This window comes from Dreissena polymorpha, chromosome 11 (assembly GCF_020536995.1).
Source record: "Dreissena polymorpha isolate Duluth1 chromosome 11, UMN_Dpol_1.0, whole genome shotgun sequence".
In the NCBI taxonomy this organism is placed as follows: domain Eukaryota; kingdom Metazoa; phylum Mollusca; class Bivalvia; order Myida; family Dreissenidae; genus Dreissena; species Dreissena polymorpha.
In genome coordinates, this window is record NC_068365.1 from 46,985,414 (window position 1) to 47,007,454 (window position 22,041).

General features: G+C 35.7%; 1 protein-coding gene across 1 annotated transcript in view; it reads left to right on the forward strand.

Moving 5' to 3' along the window:
* Window positions 1–7,698: 7,698 nt before the first annotated feature.
* The window catches only part of LOC127850237 (metallophosphoesterase MPPED2-like), a 96,129-nt gene continuing 81,786 nt past the window's right edge, over window positions 7,699–22,041 (forward strand). The window contains 1 exon segment of the mRNA XM_052383114.1: window positions 7,699–7,883. Within this exon segment, the coding sequence (XP_052239074.1) occupies window positions 7,854–7,883 (30 nt within the window). The 5' untranslated portion in view covers window positions 7,699–7,853.

The window sequence follows — 22,041 nt, forward strand, 5'->3', positions numbered from 1 at the left end:
GTCAACAGTTTGTTTGTGTAGACAGTAGAGGTCACAGTTTTCATCGAATCTTTATGAAATTTGGTCAGAATGTTTATCTTGATAAAATCTGGATTTGGATTGTATTTGGGTCATCTGGGGTCAAAAACTAGGTCACTAGATCAAATAATAGAAAAACCTTGTGTAGACAATATAGGTCACAGTTTTCATCGAATCTTTATGAAATTTTGTCAGAATGTTTATCTTGTTGAAATCTGTGTTGGCATTGACTTGTATTTGGATCATCTGGGATCATAAACTAGGTCACTAGGTCAAATTATAGAAAAACCCTGTGAAGACAGTAACGGTCAAAGTTTTCATCCAATCTTTATGAAATTTAGTCAGAATGTTAATCTTGATGAAATCTGGATTGGGATTGTATTTGGGTCATCTGGGGTCAAAAAATAGGTCACTAGGTCAGCGTTTTAAAAAACTTTTGTAGACAGTAGAGGGCACAGTTTTCATCCAATCTTTATGAAATCTGGGTTGAGATTTTATTTGGGTCATCTGGGGTCAAAAATTAGATCACTAGGTCAAATCATAGAAAAACCTTGTGTAGACAATAGAAGTCATCGTTTTCATCTGATTTTAATGAAATATGGTCAGTATGTTTATCTTTATAATATCTGATTTTGGTTCGTATATGGTCATTTGGGGTCAAAAATTAGGTCACTGGGCAAATTCTAGTAAAACCTTGTGTAGATGAAAGAGGTCACAGTTTTCATCCCGTCTTAATTAAATTTTGTCAGAATGTATTAATTAATGCAATCTGGCTTGGGATTGTCTATGGGTCTTATAGAATGTAAGTTGATGTAGCAAGGTTAGTAAGTTGAGCAATTCAGGGCCATCATGGTCCTCTTGTTGTTTCTTGTTCCAAATGGATTCAAGTGTTACCTGTTGGCGTTTCATTTTGAAAAATGATTTAGTTTCATACTAGCAAAGTAATTGATTTTTGAGTCTCTTTTATTTCAATAACTATGGATGAACATCAAAGCAGTTATCCCAATTTGTAAAAAAACAACAACAACAATTTAATTGCCATTTATTATGTGTGCTGTTGAATTTTACTGGCAATAACCTGTTACTCAAAAAGGTTATCGCTCTAAAGAGCTAATACCAATTAAATTGAACAAAGAAAAATAAATGACTGTCCATTGCATTCGTCTAATTTCTTTAATTGCTACAAATTGAAATATTGTTTTTCACAAGTCCCATTCGGCAGCCATTTGTAGACATTTACCTATAGCTAAATGTATCGATGAATTTCATTAGTTGAATGTATCTCCTTCAACCAATCACATAGTGCAGTTTATCACTTACAGTCAATGAAGCGTGCAGTTTAGCTGGCGAAGATAAGATCGTCTGTACACATGCCTGGGGGCTAAATGACACAAATCGACAGCTGGTTATGGCTTAATTGGGGGCATATGACAGGAAATACACACTTTAAGGGGCTCATTTAAAAAAAACGTATCTAGTTAATTAGTACGTTTGTAATGCAAAAAACTAATGTTAACAAACGCTTTAAATGAAACTTAACAAAAAATAAACAAAACAAGACTATTGCCAAGCAATATAGTCCCCTACCGGCTTCACCATTGTCAGAAATTCCACCGTTGTCAGAATTGTTGTTGTTGCCAAAGCAACCAGAATTTTTGACGTAGAAACAAAATGAAATTACGTGCATAATGTCCATATTGCCATCCATCCATGTTTTAAGTTTCATGAAAAAATATTTAGAACTTTAAAAATTATCGCAGGATCCAGAAAACCACCATTTTCAGCAGTATTTCTAGTCTATTTGTTGCCATAGCAACCAGAATTTTTGACGTAAGAACAAAATTAAATGACGTGCATAATGTCCATATTGTCATCTATCCATGTTTCAAATTTCATGAAAAAAGGACTTTTAAAGTTATCGCAGGATCCAGAAAAGTGTGACTGACTGACAGACTGACTGACAGACGGAGCGCAAACCATAAGTCCCCTCCGATGAAACCGGTAGGGGACAATAAAACGATATTGAATGTCAAATTTGACGTTGAGCGCGAAGTGTTCAAGCTCCGATCCGTAACAACAATTGACGAGTTGCCATGTCATGCGCGTTATGTAAAAATGACGTCACCACCAAAATAGGGGGCGGAATACCCGATCGGTTTTCGGAAAAGAAGATCATAGATTTTTAGTATCATAATAATATTTGCTATTGCTTTTTATGAATCCAGTCGTCTTAGAATATACATATTTATAAAATAGCATGTTTCGTTATAAAATCTGCATTTGACCTTTAATTATCTTATCACACATGTGTGACGTACACGGTCAGTATGCCTGGAAACCGTTCATAAAAGCCAAAATAGGCTACCGAAAGTTTGCGTTAATAACACAGTCTGTCTTCAATTTTATAATGAAAAGTATCGTGGTTATATGTTCCTTTCACAAGACGCCATAAGATTGTTAAAGACCGCGTCATGTGAAAATTGGTCTTATGCCATATGCGGCCAGCTTAGCTCGAGCCAAGCCTGCGAATACGCGTGCCGTTATGGTTGACAGTAATGTTTATAAATCTCCTCACGTGATATACATCAAGGTATGTTGCATGTACATGTAACAATCAACAAGAAAGTGTCATAATGTGGTAAACCATGTTTTGTCTGGTACTAGATTTTTCAGGAGCCCGTCTTACTTAATATCGTCCGACACTTGACACTTACGATACAAGCTTTGAAGGTTAGGTGTTTTTATGTAACAAAAGCCATGAGTATATTTCGGTTATTGTATTTATGTCAATGGTAACTGTAACATTAAAATGGAGTCGGAAATAAAGTTTCTGTTCAGATAGTTGATATTATGGGACCACGTAGTCCAAGTTCGTAAGGTTTAATAGTAGTGTTACTTATTGCTCGAGACCGGTTATTCTCAATATATAATCATAAGAACTCACACAATTTCATATAAAAAAACTATCGAAATCGACTTTGTTCATGCAATGAATTTATTGCCGTAAACAAAAATGTGAAAATGTGATTTCTTGAGTACAATACCATACATTAATGCTAACAAAATCAACGCTTTCTTATACAGCAGGTAAAGATGCGCAAGAACCTCTCAAGAAAACTGGGCTGCTGGCTTGACATATCCGTCCGTCGCTCATCGGTTAGTAGTCCGCAATTTTACTGAATAACTGTATCGGGCGCAGTGAAGTCTTGATGACGCACCGCTGCATTTCGGTTGATATCATTATCATTGATTAAGCTTTCAAATGACACATCGACACGGCCTATCGGGCAACAGTACCAAAGTCATCCCTGATACCTTGGGAAACAGTTTTGACTGTTCACCGCGCATCCATGAAATAAGTGTATACTGTTTAACTGTAAAATGACGTCATTTTTTCGATGAAATGACGTCATTATTCCAGCGGGCAACAGTATACACTTAATTCATGGATGCGCGGTGAACAGTCAAAACTGTTTCCCAAGGTATCAGGGATGACTTTGGTACTGTTGCCCGAGGCCGATAGGCCGAGGTCAACAGCTCCAAATGTCAGCCCTGATACCGAGGAACGACAGTTTTGACTGTTCACCAAGCATCCACGAAATAAGTGTTTTATTACCTGATACAATTTCCAACATAGAAATAACAGCAAACTAAATTTTTATTTACACACAACAGTAATCGATAAAATAAATAATGTTGACTGTTTAACTGTAAAATGACGTCATTTTTTTCGACGAAATGACGTCATTATTACAGCAGACAACAGTTCAAACTGTTGACCGGTCAACAGTTCGATATTCACCAGTTACAGTTCAAAACATTGCAAATGTTTTTTTCTGCGAGCAAATAGCAAAAAATAATTAATTAGCATTTATATAAGACATCAGGTAATAATTCAAACTGTTGACCGGTCTACAGTTCGATATTCACCGGTAACAGTTTAAAACATTGCAAATTTCTTTTTCGACGAGGAAATAGCAAAAAATAATTTATTATCTTTTATATAAGACATCAGGTAATAATCTAAACTGTGACCTCTCTTAACATGCTGACGGCACGCCGCGTGTTTGGCATTGGTTGGTCCACATACCATATTGGGCAAAGAAATAGAGCTGAAACTTCTATCTGCCGTGGGAAACCTTTGCCGAGACAGACATCTGTAATTGAGAAGGGTCACTTCTATGAATTCCCTCTGAAATGTATAATCATGTTCTACACTTGGAAACACTTCTAACGCATCACTTTTCAATCTTGAATATCTCAGTTACGAGTAAAGATATTGATTTAAAATTTTACAACCGATCATTTGACTACGTTCTATGCAAGCTCACGATAAAATCATTCATCCGTGACGATTGGACGCTTTAGCACGTGTGGTAGGTGTGGATCTATATTTTTGCATGTGAAAATGTTGAAACGCGATTTAATTCTAGTTTTATTTCAATTTAATTATTTAAGGTGGGTTCTTACATAAGGAAAACATATAATTAATTTACGAAACAATATAGCTCGTATGAATATTCAGGAGCGCAATCGCGCACTTTACATTTTACAGGCTACTTTTCCCACTTGCTTAATCGCCCGATCGTCACGGATGAATTATTTTATTGTTAGCTTGCACACACTGTAGTCAAATGATCACATGTGCAATTTTAAATAAAAATATTCACTCATTACTGAGATATGTAAGTTTTAAAAGTGTTGCGTTAGAAAAATCACCAAGTGTAGTAAAAGGCGATATACATTTTATTCCAATTTCATTTCAGTTTCATAATTCTAGGTAAGTTTTTACACAAGAACAACATAACATTAATTTAAGAAAAACATTATGGCTCGTATGAATATTCACGTGCGAAATTGCTCAATCGGCATGTTGCGAGCCGGTCAGTTATTAAGACGTGTAAGTTTATGCGTTTTATTTTCACATTGTTATTATTTAACGTTGTACGAGTCTGCGAATTTGACTTTTGAAGTGACGTTTTTAATTTGTTAAATTTTACATTTTGTTGGTTTTCAATTTCAAATAAATTTTCAGGTGTTATCAGGTATGTGTTAAATTATTCCTGGTCCAAATTTCAACACAATCCGATCAAAAATAAGGGAGCTATATTGATATGATTAAGTGATGCGTAAGAAGTGTCCCCAAGTGTACATCCACACATACGTCTGATGATGATGATGATAAGGCACTAAGTGACGCGCTGCACCAAATGTCGCAGCTAAATTTAGACGCCATGTGATCAATAGCGGTGGTGAAATCATCCCATATAGCGGCGCTCTTGCTACTGCTGTATAACTGAAAGGAATTCTTGCCTTTAAGCGGACTGTAGATTGTAACAATCATGCTGGCATTTTTGTACGTGACACCGAGCAGAACTACCGGAGTGAGAGAACACCGGATTGTAGTCGATATCCGGTCCGCGGGGGTGATGCCGGCGACGACTACGAACCTCTCACCAATCCCGATACTGAACAGACCATTGGCTTTCATTGTGCCGCATTGAGGGGCCGCAAATATGCATTCACATTTACCTAATAACGCAAACCTTTACTTATATCGGAATTGAACATCTGCATAAGCAGAAAAAAACGGTTTTTTAAAACGGCATTTTCAAAATCAGGACGGTCAATTGTTATCAATGATTGACCCATTAACTTTTCTATCAATAGCCACGCACTTGTAAAAAGTATGTCAGTTTTAATGCTGAACAAATGTTCTATAAATATGTGTTATTATTTTTACCTTAAATATATTAACAAACTTTCGGATAATAAAATGTATTTCAATAATTGTTTACGCTTAATAATAAACAATATTTCATTGTAATAATTTGTATTCGGACAAAATATTTCCAGATATGTTTAGCTTCAGTATTTTTTTTCAAAACTTGGTTTTATATCTGGACTTCATTTTCTTTATGTTATCAAGTAGACTATAGCGAGAATGTGACTGTAGTCAAACGTTTGTTGTAACGTTGTTTATAAATATTTGTGCTTGTATTTGCATCCATTTGGCAAATAGGATTCGATATGCTAGCATTTTGTTACGCTTCACTCATTATTTACACGATCAAACAATCGCTGTATTTCTTCAGTGTGTTGCACTCGATTGGATTGATGCATTCCCCTCTTCTGTGAAACTTTCGAATTATCTCCAAAACAAGAGCGAAGATGGACACTTATGTGAATGCAATTGAAAATAAAAATGAAAATCTTGTATATGTGCATATAATCGCGATAACGGCCAGCTCGTTTGGCTTATTAGCCACCATTAGTGATGGACATCTTTACTGCCGGGCTCTTGGCAGGAAGGCAAGCGGTACCGCTTGATTTTACTAACTGTTGGGTCGGTTAACGGCCTAGCAGCGGGTGCCTGGTGTGGCCCGTACCCTAATGTCAATTAGGTGAAGATAGTCTTGTCAGATTGTGTCTTGTGATGGGATCGAAACTTCGATTTCGCACTCCGAACGCCTAACTACTAGGCCATGGGGAGAGAGTATTGTTAGCGTTTTTATTGGGTAGTTTTTCAAAGATGCTTTTGCTAATTTCATAGAAAATACGCGCGTTTAATGCTACATTTTTTTGTTGTTGCAGATATGATATCCATGGAGGGGCGTTTGTCACAATACCAAGATGCAAGATTATAACTGAGGAGGTCGAATAAACGATGAGGCTCGTGCGCGTGGACGACGAGGTCAAAAACTGCTGAAGTGGAATTACTGAATAATTTAAATAAACAATATTTATGCTTCCACTAAATGATTGTACAGAACGAACCGTTGTGTGTCATGTACATCTTTAAAAGTAGGGCTTTCTTTTTCAAAGTAAGTCAATCTTTGATGGAATTAATTAGACTAGTCTAATTTAAAGGGAACTTTTCACGATTTGGTATTAAAACTTGACAAAATGAAACAACAACAAAATGCTTCAGATTCACACATTTTCGTTGCTGTTATGATATTTGTGAGGAAACCGTAATACTGAACATTTACCATGCTCTAAAATATCAATAATATGCATCTTTTGACGATTTAAAAACCCGAAAATTATAAAGCGTTGCAACACGAAGCGATTTAATAATTTGGACAGTTCTGTTATTTTTGTTCTATTTTGTGATACTACGCGGATTACTTAAATAAAGAATAAAATGCATCACTGTTTGTATGTGCATGGATGGCCGATTGGTCTAAGCGATAGACTTTAACTCCAGAGGTGACAGGTTCGAGCCCAGTTGATGTATTTAATTATTTTCTTACAGGAGCTTTTTAGACCAAAGGTTTACATTTATTTATATAAAGCATTTAATGACAAACTTCAATACATGCTAAAATCAGTGAAAATGCCCCTTTAATTTGAATATTTACATGAATGGAAACATTTAAATAAATTAACAGAACACGAATCAAAAGAGTGAGCCTAGTCGCTAGTTTTGGGTTCAGTTAATGTACCTGTTATTGTACAATAATAGGTGCTTGGTTATGAAAGCAGGGGATTTGATCCAGCTATGACCAGCAGCGTTTCTTACCGATTGATTAACAGAAAATATATTTTCATTTTTTTTTTACCGATAAAATACAAACCGCTTTTACAATTGTACGCACTTATGTAGACTGCATGGGACGCAATTAAACGCGTTTCTATTATAATTTAGAGGTAATTGCCTCCCTTTGTAAACAATACGACACACTTTTATAGTGATAAATTCGCACGGAAATAAATATTACGAATTTGCACGTTGCTGTACAAAATTTAGGGATAGGATTATGGCTATGAACAGCCAAAAGGCCTCATGTTAACTGACATGTTGACACATTTTCTTAAATGCTTAAAAAAATATGTCTTCCTCCGCAACTGCAAGTGTTCAGGTCCACAAGCTAACAGGAAATCCTTCAAAAGCATGGAAGGAGTTATCAGTAGAACAGAACGTTGCAAAGGTTAGTTGTGATAAGGCATTTTATATTATTATTTCAGTCGATGACAATGTTTTTTGTTTTACTTTACAGCACACTTAAATGTGCCATGTTAATTATTACTTTAATTTACTATCATTACTACTTCTAGACTGAAATTATTATATCGTACTGAAGAAATCATATTATATTAGTAACGTCTGACCTCAATACTTATCTAAATAAATCGGTTGTTTGGAACCTTGAGAATTTTATAAATATTGATTATGCCTGGCCTAAGTCCCCCAGGCATATGTACACAAAAAGTGAAGATAATGACGGCTTGGAAATTTCATTTCAAGAAGGATTTTAAGTAGATTTGCGCATTACATGATGTTTCACATATTTTTATGTCCCCCACTATAGTAGTGGGGGACATATTGTTTTTGCCCTGTCTGTTGGTTGGTTTCGCCAACTTTAACATTTTGCAATAACTTTTGCTATATGGAAGATAGCAACTTCATATTTGGCATGCATGTGTATCTCATGAAGTTGCACATTTTGGGTGTTGAAAGGCCAAGGTCAAGGTCATCCTTCAAGGTCAGAGGTCAAATATATGTGGCCAAAATCGCTCATTTTATGAATACTTTTGCAAAATTGAAGATAGCAACTTGATATTTAGCATGCATGTGTATCTCATGGAGCTGCACATTTTGAGTGGTGAAAGGTCAAGGTCATCCTTCAAGGTCAGAGGTCAAATATATGTGGCCCAAATCGCTTATTTTATAAATACTTTTGCAATATTGAAGATAGCAACTTGATAATTGGCATGCATGTGTATCTCATGGAGCTGCACATTTTGAGTGGTGAAAGGTCAAGGTCAAGGTCATCCTTCAAGGTCAAATATATGGGTCAATATTGCTCATGTAATGTCACTTCTGCAATATTTAAGCTAGCAATTTTATATTTGAAATACGTGTGTATCTCAAGGAGCTGCACATTTTGAGTGGTGAAGGGTCAAGGTCAAGGTCATCCTTCAAGGTCAAACGTCATATAGGGGGACATTGTGTTTCACAAACACATCTTGTTTTAATATAAATTATCAAGAATTTATTCTTACTGGCGCTTGACTGGTCATTGTTGGCTAGGGTACTACTAAAATGTGCCCCTGGTACTCTTACATATTCTTAAATGTACCCGGGGTATGGAAAATATAATAACACGTACCCAACCAATAAAGATTATACCCGAGTCCTATTCCCGCCCAAAAATTGATGTTGTAAAAAGGAAAACAGAAAACAAAACAAAATTTTCTGTGTAATAAACCTGCCATTACATGCTTTTTGAGTAGATGTTTAGAAAATATAGTGGCCATTTTAGTTTAATATTGCCATATATAAACATAATTAATGTGAAGAAAAAATGGCAATGACCAATTTAGCATTAGAATTTCTGGCTGTATTTCTGTATAATTTCCGTACCTGGGGTGCATTTAAGTAATGCCCAAGCAGACAATAACCAATTGAGCCTTATGAGCAGCAAACAATATTCAGTTGCAAATTTAACATGAAGGTCGCGCAGGTTTGTCTGTAAACAAAAGCCAGTCTTCCGGTCGTGATTTAACATATTTAGCCCCAGACCCTAATTTGATTGAAAGCTGCTACCAGACTTTGTCTGTTTCACACAAACACACACTTAAATTGAAACAATCCTGGTTAGGCATCTGTTATAATGTGGACAATTATAGTTACCTATATCACTCATCGGATGTCATAAAAAAATTAATTTGCCGGCTATCTGGTGATGTTTTTTAAAGATCAAAGAGCTCTCATTGAAAGGAAAATTTAATGGTCAGGTCGTCATGGAGCTCTCATTGATAGGGTATGGTCAGGATCGTCATGGAGCTCTCATTGATAGGGTTTGGTCAGGTCGTCATGGAGCTCTCATTGATAGGGTATGGTCAGGTCGTCATGGAGCTCTCATTGATAGGGTATGGCCAGGATGTCAGTGTTGCTGAATCCTGTTTATTATGTATCAGTTTCATGACCATTCACTTACATACCAGCTATATTTGGAACGATAATTTACATGGGTGCGCCTTCTATTCATTTCAGGTCAAGCCACTCCCCCATGACACCCCCATCTGTGCGGACATGCTGCGCGTGGTGTGTATATCAGACACCCATACAAGACGTGAGAGGTACCCTGAGAGGGTCCCAAGTGGAGATATACTCCTTCATGCAGGGGTTTTTACAAGACATGGACTCACAATTGAAGTGAAACAGTTCAACAACTTTTTAGGTACTAGAATATCACAATATCATTCACATGTATATGATTTTATAACAAACGTAAAATGTACAACCATTTAATATGTACTTGCAGTGATTCAAATTTATGGTCAGACTGAGATCAATTGTCTGACCATAAAATAGAAACAGTAAAGAAAGACAAATAAACTGTAAAAGTTTATCTTATGAAAGGGAAGTTTTAAATAACAAGTAACAGTTTTAAAATCAATTCAACCAATTGATATTAATAGTCTTGGGGTAAGTCACCAGGCTTTAGGTCAGGAAAACTAGTATCTTTCAATGTCTCTGGTTCAAATCTATTTAGCGTTCAATATTTTGAATGTTGTAAAATATTAATGGTATATAATGACTTTATATGCTTATTTTTAACATATTATAATGATTTAGTACTTTTTAAAGTAACAACATAATTGAACTCTATCAAAACACTGACACAGCAGATGAAATGATTTATTCGCAAAGGATTCAAACTCATGTATATTTATGTCACTCTTTTTTGTGTTCTTACTTTTGGCGTGCTTTTATGTTGGCAACCTTTAATATATAGAAAAAGCAAAACTTCACAGGAACATAATCAGGGCTGAAATTCTTGGCGGTCATGCTTTTTATTACAGACAAACCTTCCAACACAACAGAACTATATTGTAGAAATCAGCCACCATTGTAAGTAGAAGTGTCTGTCAGTCTGATAGTTTATTGCTTAGATCCATCAATAGTAGATCTTTTTTGCTTAGATCCATCAATAATAGATCTTTTTTTTACAAACATGTACTCTTTCTTTGTTCTTTTGTACTCTTTTTTTTTTAGCCAATCAGTCTATATTGTTTGTATTGTAATGAAATTCCTGATATGTATTATTATTAAGAAGCTTTGAAAGTTCGAATACATGTTTTAATCGTTGGTTTGATGAACGTCAGTATTATGGAGTGTCTCATGCATAACCAGGTCTATGTCTTAGTTCAAAGTCAACATTCAATGTAAAAGGTAACATTTGAGAAATCTATTGAGTTTTTGATAAAATCTTTATCTTAAAAAAATGGCTTGATGGGCATATGGTTGTGATAATGGTACTCTTGTTTACCATAAATTTCAGGTACCGGGTATTTGTTTGTGTTATATAGAATTGGTCGCTTTAAAGATGTTTAATTATATTTTAGGTATGACTACTTTTATTAATTTAAATAACAGTACATATTTATAATTAATTGTTTACAAGTGCAATGCCCCAAGTTATGCGTTCACAGGATCCATGCCTCATTGCGTGAAAGTTGTAATAGCCGGGAACCACGATCTCACTTTCGACAACGACTTGGTCAAAAACAGACGGGATTTCCTCGAACACAACTTCAGTATCAACGAGGATGGTATGCATCACTTAAACAAGATGGTACACTATCAAGTAAAAAAACATTATATTTCGTATTTGTTGTGCATTGTAAACAATTAACTTAGGAAAATTCTAGAGGCCACATTTATTTCCAACCTTCATGAAATTTGGTCTGTTCATTTTTCCATTGATTTCCTTTTCATTTTTGAAATTGGTTCACCTAGAAGACAAAAAAGTAGGTTACAAGGTCAAGTTTAAAAAGCTTGTAAACGCTTTAGAAGTCACATTTATAGAAGTCCATTCTTTATTAAACTTGTTTGATATCTCATCTGGGTTTGCAAATGCATTCATCTCAGTGATAAACATTGTTACAAGGGGGTTGGGTGGTTTTTATAGCAAGGCTGGAGTGAGACCTTTTTAACACTTAAGAAGTCAAGTTTTTAGTCTTATATCAATGAAACTTGGTTAGAACATGTGTCCTTATGATATCTCAGCTGGGTTCAAAACTGTCATGTAATTGTAAGGTTAAATTAACTTGGACAATAGGTCATGTATATTTATCAGATAGTTAAATAACTTTCATAGATTTACTATATTCTTAGTACATTAATAAGTTCAAAACATAGTTAGTTAAATATCTATCATAGATTTACTATATTCTTAGTACATTAATAAATTTAGACATAGTTAGTTAAATATCTTTCATAGATTTACTATATTCTTTGTACATTAATAACTTAAACACCTAGTTAGTTGAATATCTTTCATAGAGTTACTATATTCCTAGTACATTAATAACTTCAAAACCTATCCCCTAATCATTTTCATTGAATTCCCATAATTACAATACTAAACACATTTTTGGTTTATTATTAAGAGGTTTTCACAGCCGTACCTTTAATAAATTAAAACCCTTGCATTCACTGCATTTAACGCTCCAAGACAGTGATCCAAGTTTTATTAATGTAATGTTTATAGTTGTGGTTATTTTATAAAAATAGTTGATCAGAATAAGAATTTCATCTGATGATAGAGCCTAGAATAAGAATTTCATCTGATGATAGAGGTTGTGGAGTTTTATTGTTTGCTATGGTTAGGAAAACGGCTATCAAATATCGACCAGAAGCATGCTTTTATGTCTACCACATACTACTAACTAGGATTTGTGTTTGTTCATATATCCACTTGCATTGGCAAACAATGCAAAAACAAAATGTTCTTAAAATTCTGTTTACATGAAAAAAACTACATGTTAAACCCTTTCTCCCATAAGAAGCGAAGTGAAAATGGCTTTTGCAACTAACATAAAACCAGAACAACCTGCAGGTAACTCGCAGTCTGTTAAGGTTGTATGCTGTTTGCTGCTCATCAGTAACTAAGGGTCGGAAATGAAGCCTTTTAAACTTGAATCTTGTAAGAAAGGTATTTAAATAAATGTAACTTTCTAAGAGACTACAAATGTGTCAAAATACATTATCTAAAATAACCAAGGTACTTACAAATTTATGATTGTGTCTAATAAAAAAAAACACACACTAATTTGCACATATGGTACTGGTTGACCAATAGTTCGCAGTGACGTGGTGGTTATGGTTTCCGCCTATAGACCGGGAGGTCAAGATTAGATCCCAACTGCAGGAGCGTTCTTTATATATCCCTAAAACGACAGCAAGTACGGGTAATACCCAGGAAATGGACTAGTTACTGCTTCAATAAGCCTTAGGCTTTCAATGCAAGTGAGCTAAAATAAACAGATTAACACCAAAAAAAAGTGCAGGTTTTCTTATTTCAAGTGTTTGAAAGGAAACTGGCAGAGTTTGGTGTGAACACGTGCAAGGAGCTTCTCACCAACTGTGTTTACCTTGAGGATGCCTCAGTCAGTGTGTGCGGCCTTAACATATATGGGTCACCTTGGTAAGGATTTGCAATGCTTTTCATTGGTACAGAATTATATAAACGTTGGTACATTATGGCTGATTCTGATTTGATTTGAAGATTTTAAGAAACCTTGTGTTCGCTCGGTTCTCAATTATGTTTTATCCAACATGTTCAATTATATGTTACTGTTGGAAATCTATCAAATTCCCATATCAAGTACAGGAGCAAAGCCCTGCACACCATAGCAAAGCGACTTTCAAATATTTCTCGGGAACTTTTTATTATCAAAATTATGTTGGCATTATTGTTGTTTGTTTGCTTACACTTCAGTTCTAATTAATACAAAATGTAACTTCAAAATGTATTTTGAAAATAAAAGCTTCGAGGCAGAAGAGGTCGACAATCCATTAAGCCACAAAATCACCATGAAATGCATTAATTACAGTCAACATTCATTTTAAACAAAATACCCATACATTTAACAACTATCTTCTATAATTACAACATAGATCCTTTATTTGTAGGCAGCCTCCGTTCCCTAACTGGGGTTTCTACCTTCCTCGTGGTGAGGCTTGTCTGCAGAAGTGGAACCTCATACCAGACGATACAGACATACTGATCACACATGGGCCTCCTATAGGTAATGAACCTCATACCCTTCACTACAGACATACTGATCACACACAGGCCCACTATAGGTAATGAACCTCATACCCTACAATACAGACAAACTGATCACACATGGGCCCCCTAAAGGTAATGAACCTCATACCCTACAATACAGACAAACTGATCAAACATTGGGCCCCCTAAAGGTAATAAACCTCATACCCTACACTACAGACAAACTGTTCACACAGGGGCCACCTATAGTTAATGAACCTCGTACTGTACAATACAGACATACTGATCACACAGGGGCCACCTATAGTTAATGAACCTCTTACTCTACAATACAGACATACTGATCCCACACGGGAACCCTATAGGTAATGAACCTCATACTGTAGAATACAGACAAACTGATCACACAGGGCCCCCTATAGTTAATGAACCTCTTACTCTACAATACAGACATACTGATCACACACGGGCCCCCTATAAGTAATGAACCTCATACTGTACAATACAGACAAACTGATCACACAGGGGCCACCTATAGGTAATGAACCTAATATATGACGAAACAGACATACTGATTAAACACCGGCCCCCTATAGGTAATGAACCTCATACCCTACACTACAGACATACTAATCACACATGGGCCCCTTATAGGTAACAAACCTCATACCCTACAATACAGACAAACTGATCACACATGGCCCCCTATAGGTAATGAACCTCTTACTATACAATACAGACATACTGATCACACACGGGCCCCCTAAAGGAAATGAACCTCATACCCTACAATACAGCCATAGTGATCACACACGGGGCCCCTATAGGTAATGAACCATCTACCCTACAATACAGACATACTGATCACACACGGGCCCCCTATAGGTAATGAACCTCATACCCTACAATACAGCCATAGTGATCACACATGGCCTTATATAGGCAATGAACCTCATACCCTACACTACAGACACACTGATCACCCATGGGCCCCCTATAGGTAATGAACCTCTTAATCTACAATACTGACATACTGATCACACACGGGCCCTTATAGGTAATAAACCTCATACCCTACAATACAGCCATGTGCTCACACATGGCCCCCTATAGGTAAAGAACCTCATATTCTACAATACAGCCATACTGATCACACATGGGCCCCCTATAGGTAATGAACCTCATACCCTACAATACAGACATACTGAGCACACATGGCCCCCTATAGGTAATGAACCTCATACCCTACAATACAGACTTACTGATCATACATGGTCCCCTATAGGTAATGAACCTCATACCCTACAATACATACATACTGATCACTAACAGGCCCCCTATAGATAAAGAACCTCATACCGTACAATACAAACATACTGATAAAACACGGGCCCCCTATAGGTAATGAACCTCATACCCTACACTACAGACATACCGACCCCAAATGAGCCTTCTATAGGTAATGAACCTCATACCCTACACTACAGACATACTGACCACACACGGGCCCTCTATAGGTAATGAACCTCATACCCTACAATACAGACATACTGATCACACATGGCCCCCTATAGGTAATGAACCCCTTCCCTACAATACAGACATACTGATCACACATCAGCCACCTTTAAGTATAGAATTGTCTTACACACTGTTGACAATCACAGCAAGCATTACTTAGAGGTTTGAGTGTAAAACTGCTGTGTGAATATTTCTTATCAAATTTATTAGAATAGGACTAAGAGGTTAAGTGTTTGTGAAGCAAGTATTTTATTAGCTCGGCGTTTTCGGAGAAACCTGAGGTATTGTCATAGCCAGCTCGTCGTGTAGTCCGACGTCCGCGTCGTGCTAAAACCTTAACATTTTGTTAAGGTTTTGAACATTGGCTCTATTATCAAATTGTTTCCACCTACATCTTTGAAACTTCATATGTAGATGCACCTTGATGAGTTCTACACACCACACCCATTTTTGGGTCACAAGGTCAAAGGTAAAAAAATTCTGACAAGCTTTCATCTATTCAAAGCTGCACTCGTAGCCGATCGTGGCACCAGTTATGCGGTGCTCTTGTTTTATTAATAACCATTTTGTGTTAATGGGTTTATTCTTTATGAGGTCTTTATTAAGAAATTACTGTTTTGTTTGGTTGATGATTGTTTTTGTGTTTGATAAACAAGTATAGAGTTTGCTAACCTTTCTTTCACTGTAGACAAAAAAATCCATCAACAACAAAAATAAACTTCTTGAAACCAAGCAAAACTTCGTACAACATGCATGTTGTTTTCACTTCAATTGCAAAGCAACTATGATGTAGCAATCCAAATACTATTCTCAGTGTTATTGTTTAACACAAATGTTGGGCCATTATATGTTGAGTCCCAATTAATTTCAATTCTGAGCAATTATGTTATTGAACGGGTTAAACTATTTCTTGCAATTACAACATTTTTCCAACCGGACTTTTTTTTATTGGTAGGTCATGGCGACGCCTCTTTTTTTCTTCGAAATCGTGCAGGTTGTGTTGAATTGCTGTCCACGATTCAACAGCTTGTGCAACCCAAGTATCATGTGTTTGGACATATACACAGAGGTTTACTCCATGGACTGGGCCGCTTTAATTCTGTGCAATATCTAGGTTCTGTAATGAAATACCATATATACATATGTTACATTGTTCACCCTTGGTGTCCTTGGCTGTTAAGTTTATAAGTATTAGTGATAGGAAGTTAAACAATTAAATTTATACCTGGAAATGTCAATTAAAGTTTTTGCATTGCACTATTTAAATTCAATCCTAATTGACCTGCAATTGCTTAGAAAAAAAGACATTTCTGCTTATCACGTGCACTTTTCAAATATTGCTAAAATGTAGGATTTATTGACGAGTAGCAAATAATTCAGTAGATCAACAGTATATGTATGTCAAATGACGACATACTTCTAGTATATTACAGTCGAAGTAATGTGGACGCACCACGCTTTTTTCTTGACCATACCTGATTCTTTTGAAATCACATTATACAAGCTATTACCAAACATATATTCTTTATTTTTAGGTTATGTCATAACAACGGATGACGTCACAACGTTCATAAACGCGTCAACTTGTACGATGCTATTCAGGCCTAACAATCCGCCAATTGTGATCGACATTCCACTGCCCACTGGGCACAACAAGGGCGAACTGGCCTCTGTACAGCCCTGAAGGCTTATACGACCTTTGTAGCATTCATAAAGTAAAAACCTCCTGTTCTTAGAGTCACCTTCTTGGCATTGTCTCTATCCTTTTTGAATAAATGCAATATTATCTATTAGATCAGCAAAAATGCAATGTTTTGTGAATGCAAAAACTGTGTATGTTGAAAGCAATTGTTTGATGTTATTAGCGATTTAATTCTATGGACATTTGCTCGTCACACAGGCACACAGTCCTCATGTTTCCAAGTGGGTTGTGATTGTTATTTTCTAAGCATGAAGGAATAAATCTTTGCTGATTCAAATTACATAGCTGGATTTTCGAATGAATGCATAATAATTATGTTTTAAAAAATAACCTATAGAATTCACTGTGTATTTTAAATACTTTTGTTCTGTAGCCCCACCTTGGAAGTAGGATTGGCTCGTTTGTTAATGCATCTAAAAAAAGAAGGGGCACTCCTTTCATTACATGTAATTTTATTTGCATAAAATTTTATTTGCATAAAATTACCTGGGTGATTTCAAAAATAATGAAGCCTGATTATAAATGTTCACCAAATTTTAGATGACAAGTTAGCACAGTATTCTTGCTTGAATCTTTAAGCTAAAGGATTCAAATTTAATAAATAAGTAGGGCCGTATTAACAGGGTTAATGTAAAATCACGAAAAAGCTATTTTTTCAAAATTTTAATGAACTTTTTTTTACAGATATACCATTATTTGGCACTCAATCAAAACATAACTAAAATTTAAATCAGTGTTTTTGCAATATATTAACATAAACTATACATCTTATTAAGATTTTTACCCAAAATACATTTTTTTCCAAACTTAAAAAATACAAAGTGTTTTTCCTGTTTGTCTGAAGTATGTAAACTAGTTTAAACTTATGTTTTCTGAAATTTAAGATTGTCTGCTTATATCTGCAAAATTTCCATAGACAGCATAAAGAAATGCTGAAGATAATGTTGTTTGGAAAAGGTACACATGTTTAGCTCGACTATTATATATGAAATATATATAGTGGAGCTATCCTACTCACCCCGGCGTCGGCGTTGCCGTTCCCGTGTCCGTTTTGGTGCAAATGTTAAAGTTTGCGTACTACCACAAATATTTTCAATGTCCTTTGACATATTGCTTTCATATTTTGCATACTTGTTCACCATCATGACCGCAACATATAAACAAGAGCAGACAACTGTATCAAGCATTTTGACAGAATTATGGCCTCTTTTATACTTAGAATATGCATATTATTGATAAATCTATGTTAAAGTTTGTGCACTACCCCAACTATTTTCCTGTGTCCCTTGACATATTGCTTTCATATTTTGCATACATGTTAACAATCATGACCCCAACCTATAAACAAGAGCAGACAACTCTATCAAGCATTTTGACAGAATTATTGCCCCTTTTATACTTAGAATATGCATATTATTGATAAATCTATGTTAAAGTTTGCGTACTACCCAAAATATTTCCTGTGTCCCTTGACATATTGCTTTCATTTTTTGCATACTTGTTTATCAACACGACCCCATCCTATAAACAAGAGCAGACAACTGTATCAAGCATTTTGTCATTATTATGACCCCTTTTACACTTAGATAATTGAACATTTTGCCTCAATTGCCATAACTTCTTTATTTATGATCACATTTTATTATTACTTTGACAAAACAACACTTACCTGAATACCACAATGGATTCCACCCAAACAATACCCCACGCCCCTACCCAGAATCCCTCCCCCTTAACCTCCCTCCCACAAAAAATTGTTTAACATCATCTAATAAATTACCACAACCCACATTAAACCCCTAACCCCCCCCCCCTCCCCGAAAAAGTTTTTTATTTTCCTTTTTTTATTTTTGAAAGATCGTCTATTAAATGACCATACCCAACATTATACCCCCTCTCAACCCCCCCCCCCCAAAAAAAAATTTTTTTTTTTCCTTTTTTTATTTTTGAAAGATCGTCTAATAAATTATTGAATATGAACAATGTCCCCACAATGGCTTATGTTATACTGTCAAGCACTCGAATAGTCGAGCGCGCTGTCCTCTGACAGCTCTTGTTTAACTTGATTTAGCATTTAAAAATGTACTTTCAACAAACAACTCCAGAAAGAACAGTACTTGTAAATTGTTTTTATATGTCCAAGGTCTTGAAGTCAATTTTGTACACTTTGGACAAAAATCAAAAACTGTCACACTTTTGAATTTTGACACATCATTCTCAGAAAATTTAAGTTTAATTCCTCTTCCCTGGAGAAGCTGTGGCTGCTTCAATGTCATAAGTATATCTTAAGTCTGATCCCTGTCATGCCATGTGTTTAGCCCTGCCTTTGCCGTTTTCCTCATGAAGAGTATCTGTATCTCATCGGCATCAGTTTGCTGGATCTAGAATTTAAATAATGTAACACATTGTTAAATTTCAAATTTATAGATAAGCTTATTATTTAAATCTAGATTTATTCATTCAAATATAAAAAAAGACTATTATTTGTAAAAGATTACACAAAACACTAAAGTACCAATTGTGAAACAAAACTTCCAAAAGCAGATACAAAATGTAATAATTGATTTATTGTTTAGCTAAAATTTGAGTTACAATCTACTTTTGCAATACAGTTCTGTTTTATTCGACCAGTAGCAAGTTGTACCATAACAACGTCTTCTGCTTGAATCCTTTAGCAGCAACTATCATTTATTTTACATGTTATGATGTTATTAGATATAGACATTACGTGCCAAAAGCTAAATTAAAAAATATAATTATGGAAATATTAATCAATGAGATAACCTGTTTTGTGTATGCATTTGCATAATTGCATGACAATAAATTGTTTATTCTGGCAATGACTTACCTATCTAGACTAACATAGTTTTGTACATCTTCCATATACCCAACTGCCAAAACTGCACGATTCGCTGATTAAGCTGAACGTAAGAGCAAGCTCTCTTCTTTTTCCGCATGTACAATGTTTATGGCTGACCCTAACATAGACCTCATGGCTTGTATGACAAAATGATATGCGTAGGTACGATTGGTCTTCATAGCATCTACGTAATTATTAAACGGTGTAGTGAGGAATTCTAACATCTCATTCCTCTTCGCCTGAAAATTTTATAATATTGTAAGTAAAATTATTTCAGAAAAAAGTAAATTTTTAATAAAGTCACAAATATATATTGACATTGAAAATAAGTTTTCTGTATGTATATAATTATTATACTTTGTTTAAATGTTTAATTTTAAAAACCTGTTGTCATTAAGGCTGCAGGTCAGTTAGGCTACATGAAATTATCTGCAGCAAATAAAAATTACCTCAGGCAAATTGTTTATGTAGTTAACTACAGCATGTCGTAGCTCTTCACAGGACTGGTTTTCAATATCAAGATGCTCCAGCTGATCGGTTACTGCCCAGAAAAAGCAGTTGCCGTCCATCGGTGTGAAACCTCTAACTTTCCAACCCTGTTTCGAGATCTTAGAAGTACACTCTTGCAGAGCCTTTTCAGTTTGCTATGTGCAGTTCTTAACATTCAAATGAGAAAAAAAGAAACTGTACATACTTGCAAGTTGCTGTTGAAAAGAAATGTAAGATCGGGTTTAATTGAACCTTTTCAAAGCTTTATAAAGGAAATTTCATGTGGAATTTACTTTTTATACACCCGTTTTTAAAAACGGGACGTATTATAGTTTCACCCTTGGCGGGCGGGCGGGGGGCGTCCACAGCAGTGTCCGCTCTCTAATTCAAATAGTTTTCATCCGATCTTCACCAAACTTTGTCAGAAGTTGTGTCTAGACAATATCTAGGTAAAGTTTAAATATGGGTTATGCCGGGTCAAAAACTAGGTCACGGGGTCACTTATTGCATTTCAAGGATTAAGCATGGTGTCCGCTCTCTAATTGAAGTAGTTTTCATCTGATCTTCACCTAATTTGAAGTAGTTTTCACCCAATCTTCACCAAATTTGGTCAGAAGTTGTGTCTAGATGAAATGTAGGTCAAGTTCAAATATGTGTCATGCCGGGTCAAAAACTAGGTCTAGATGTTACTTAGTGCATTTCAAGCATTTAGCATGGTGTCCGCTCTCTAATTGAAGTAGTTTTCATCTGATCTTCACCTAATTTGGTCAGAAGTTGTGTCTAGATGATATGTAGGACAAGTTTGAATATGGGTCATGCCGGGTCAAAAACGAGGTCACATAGTGCATTTCAAGCATTTAGCATGGTGTCCGCTCTCTAATTGAAGTAGTTTTCATCTGATCTTTACCAAATTTAGTCAAATGTTACATCTAAATGATATCTAGGTCAAGTTCAAATATGGGTCATGCTGGTTCAATAACTAGGTCTCGAGGTCACTTAGTGCATTTCAAGCATTGAGCATGGTGTCCAAAACCTTCGAACGGGCGTATCTTGTGACAGTTTGGCACTCTTGTTCATTTTGGTATTTATCAATAATATTGCCTGAAAGGATACTGCTGTCAACAATATCTTCTTTCCTTGAAATATATCATGGTTAACTGGACTGTGGCGGTACTGGCTGTAAAAGCAAGGCCCCTCTTGATTCCGACACATATCTGACAGCCACAGCTCAAGTCACAGCATTTCAAGCCTCTTTAAGCGTTACAAGTTTCAACCATGTGGAACGACTGTGTGCCTTTTACAGTTCTACCCTCTCAGGCTACAGCCATATATTGAACAACAACGGACTCGGTATCATGCACCTGAATATTCAGAGTCTTAGACCAAAGCGTGACATCTTAGAAGTATAGGCACATCCATAC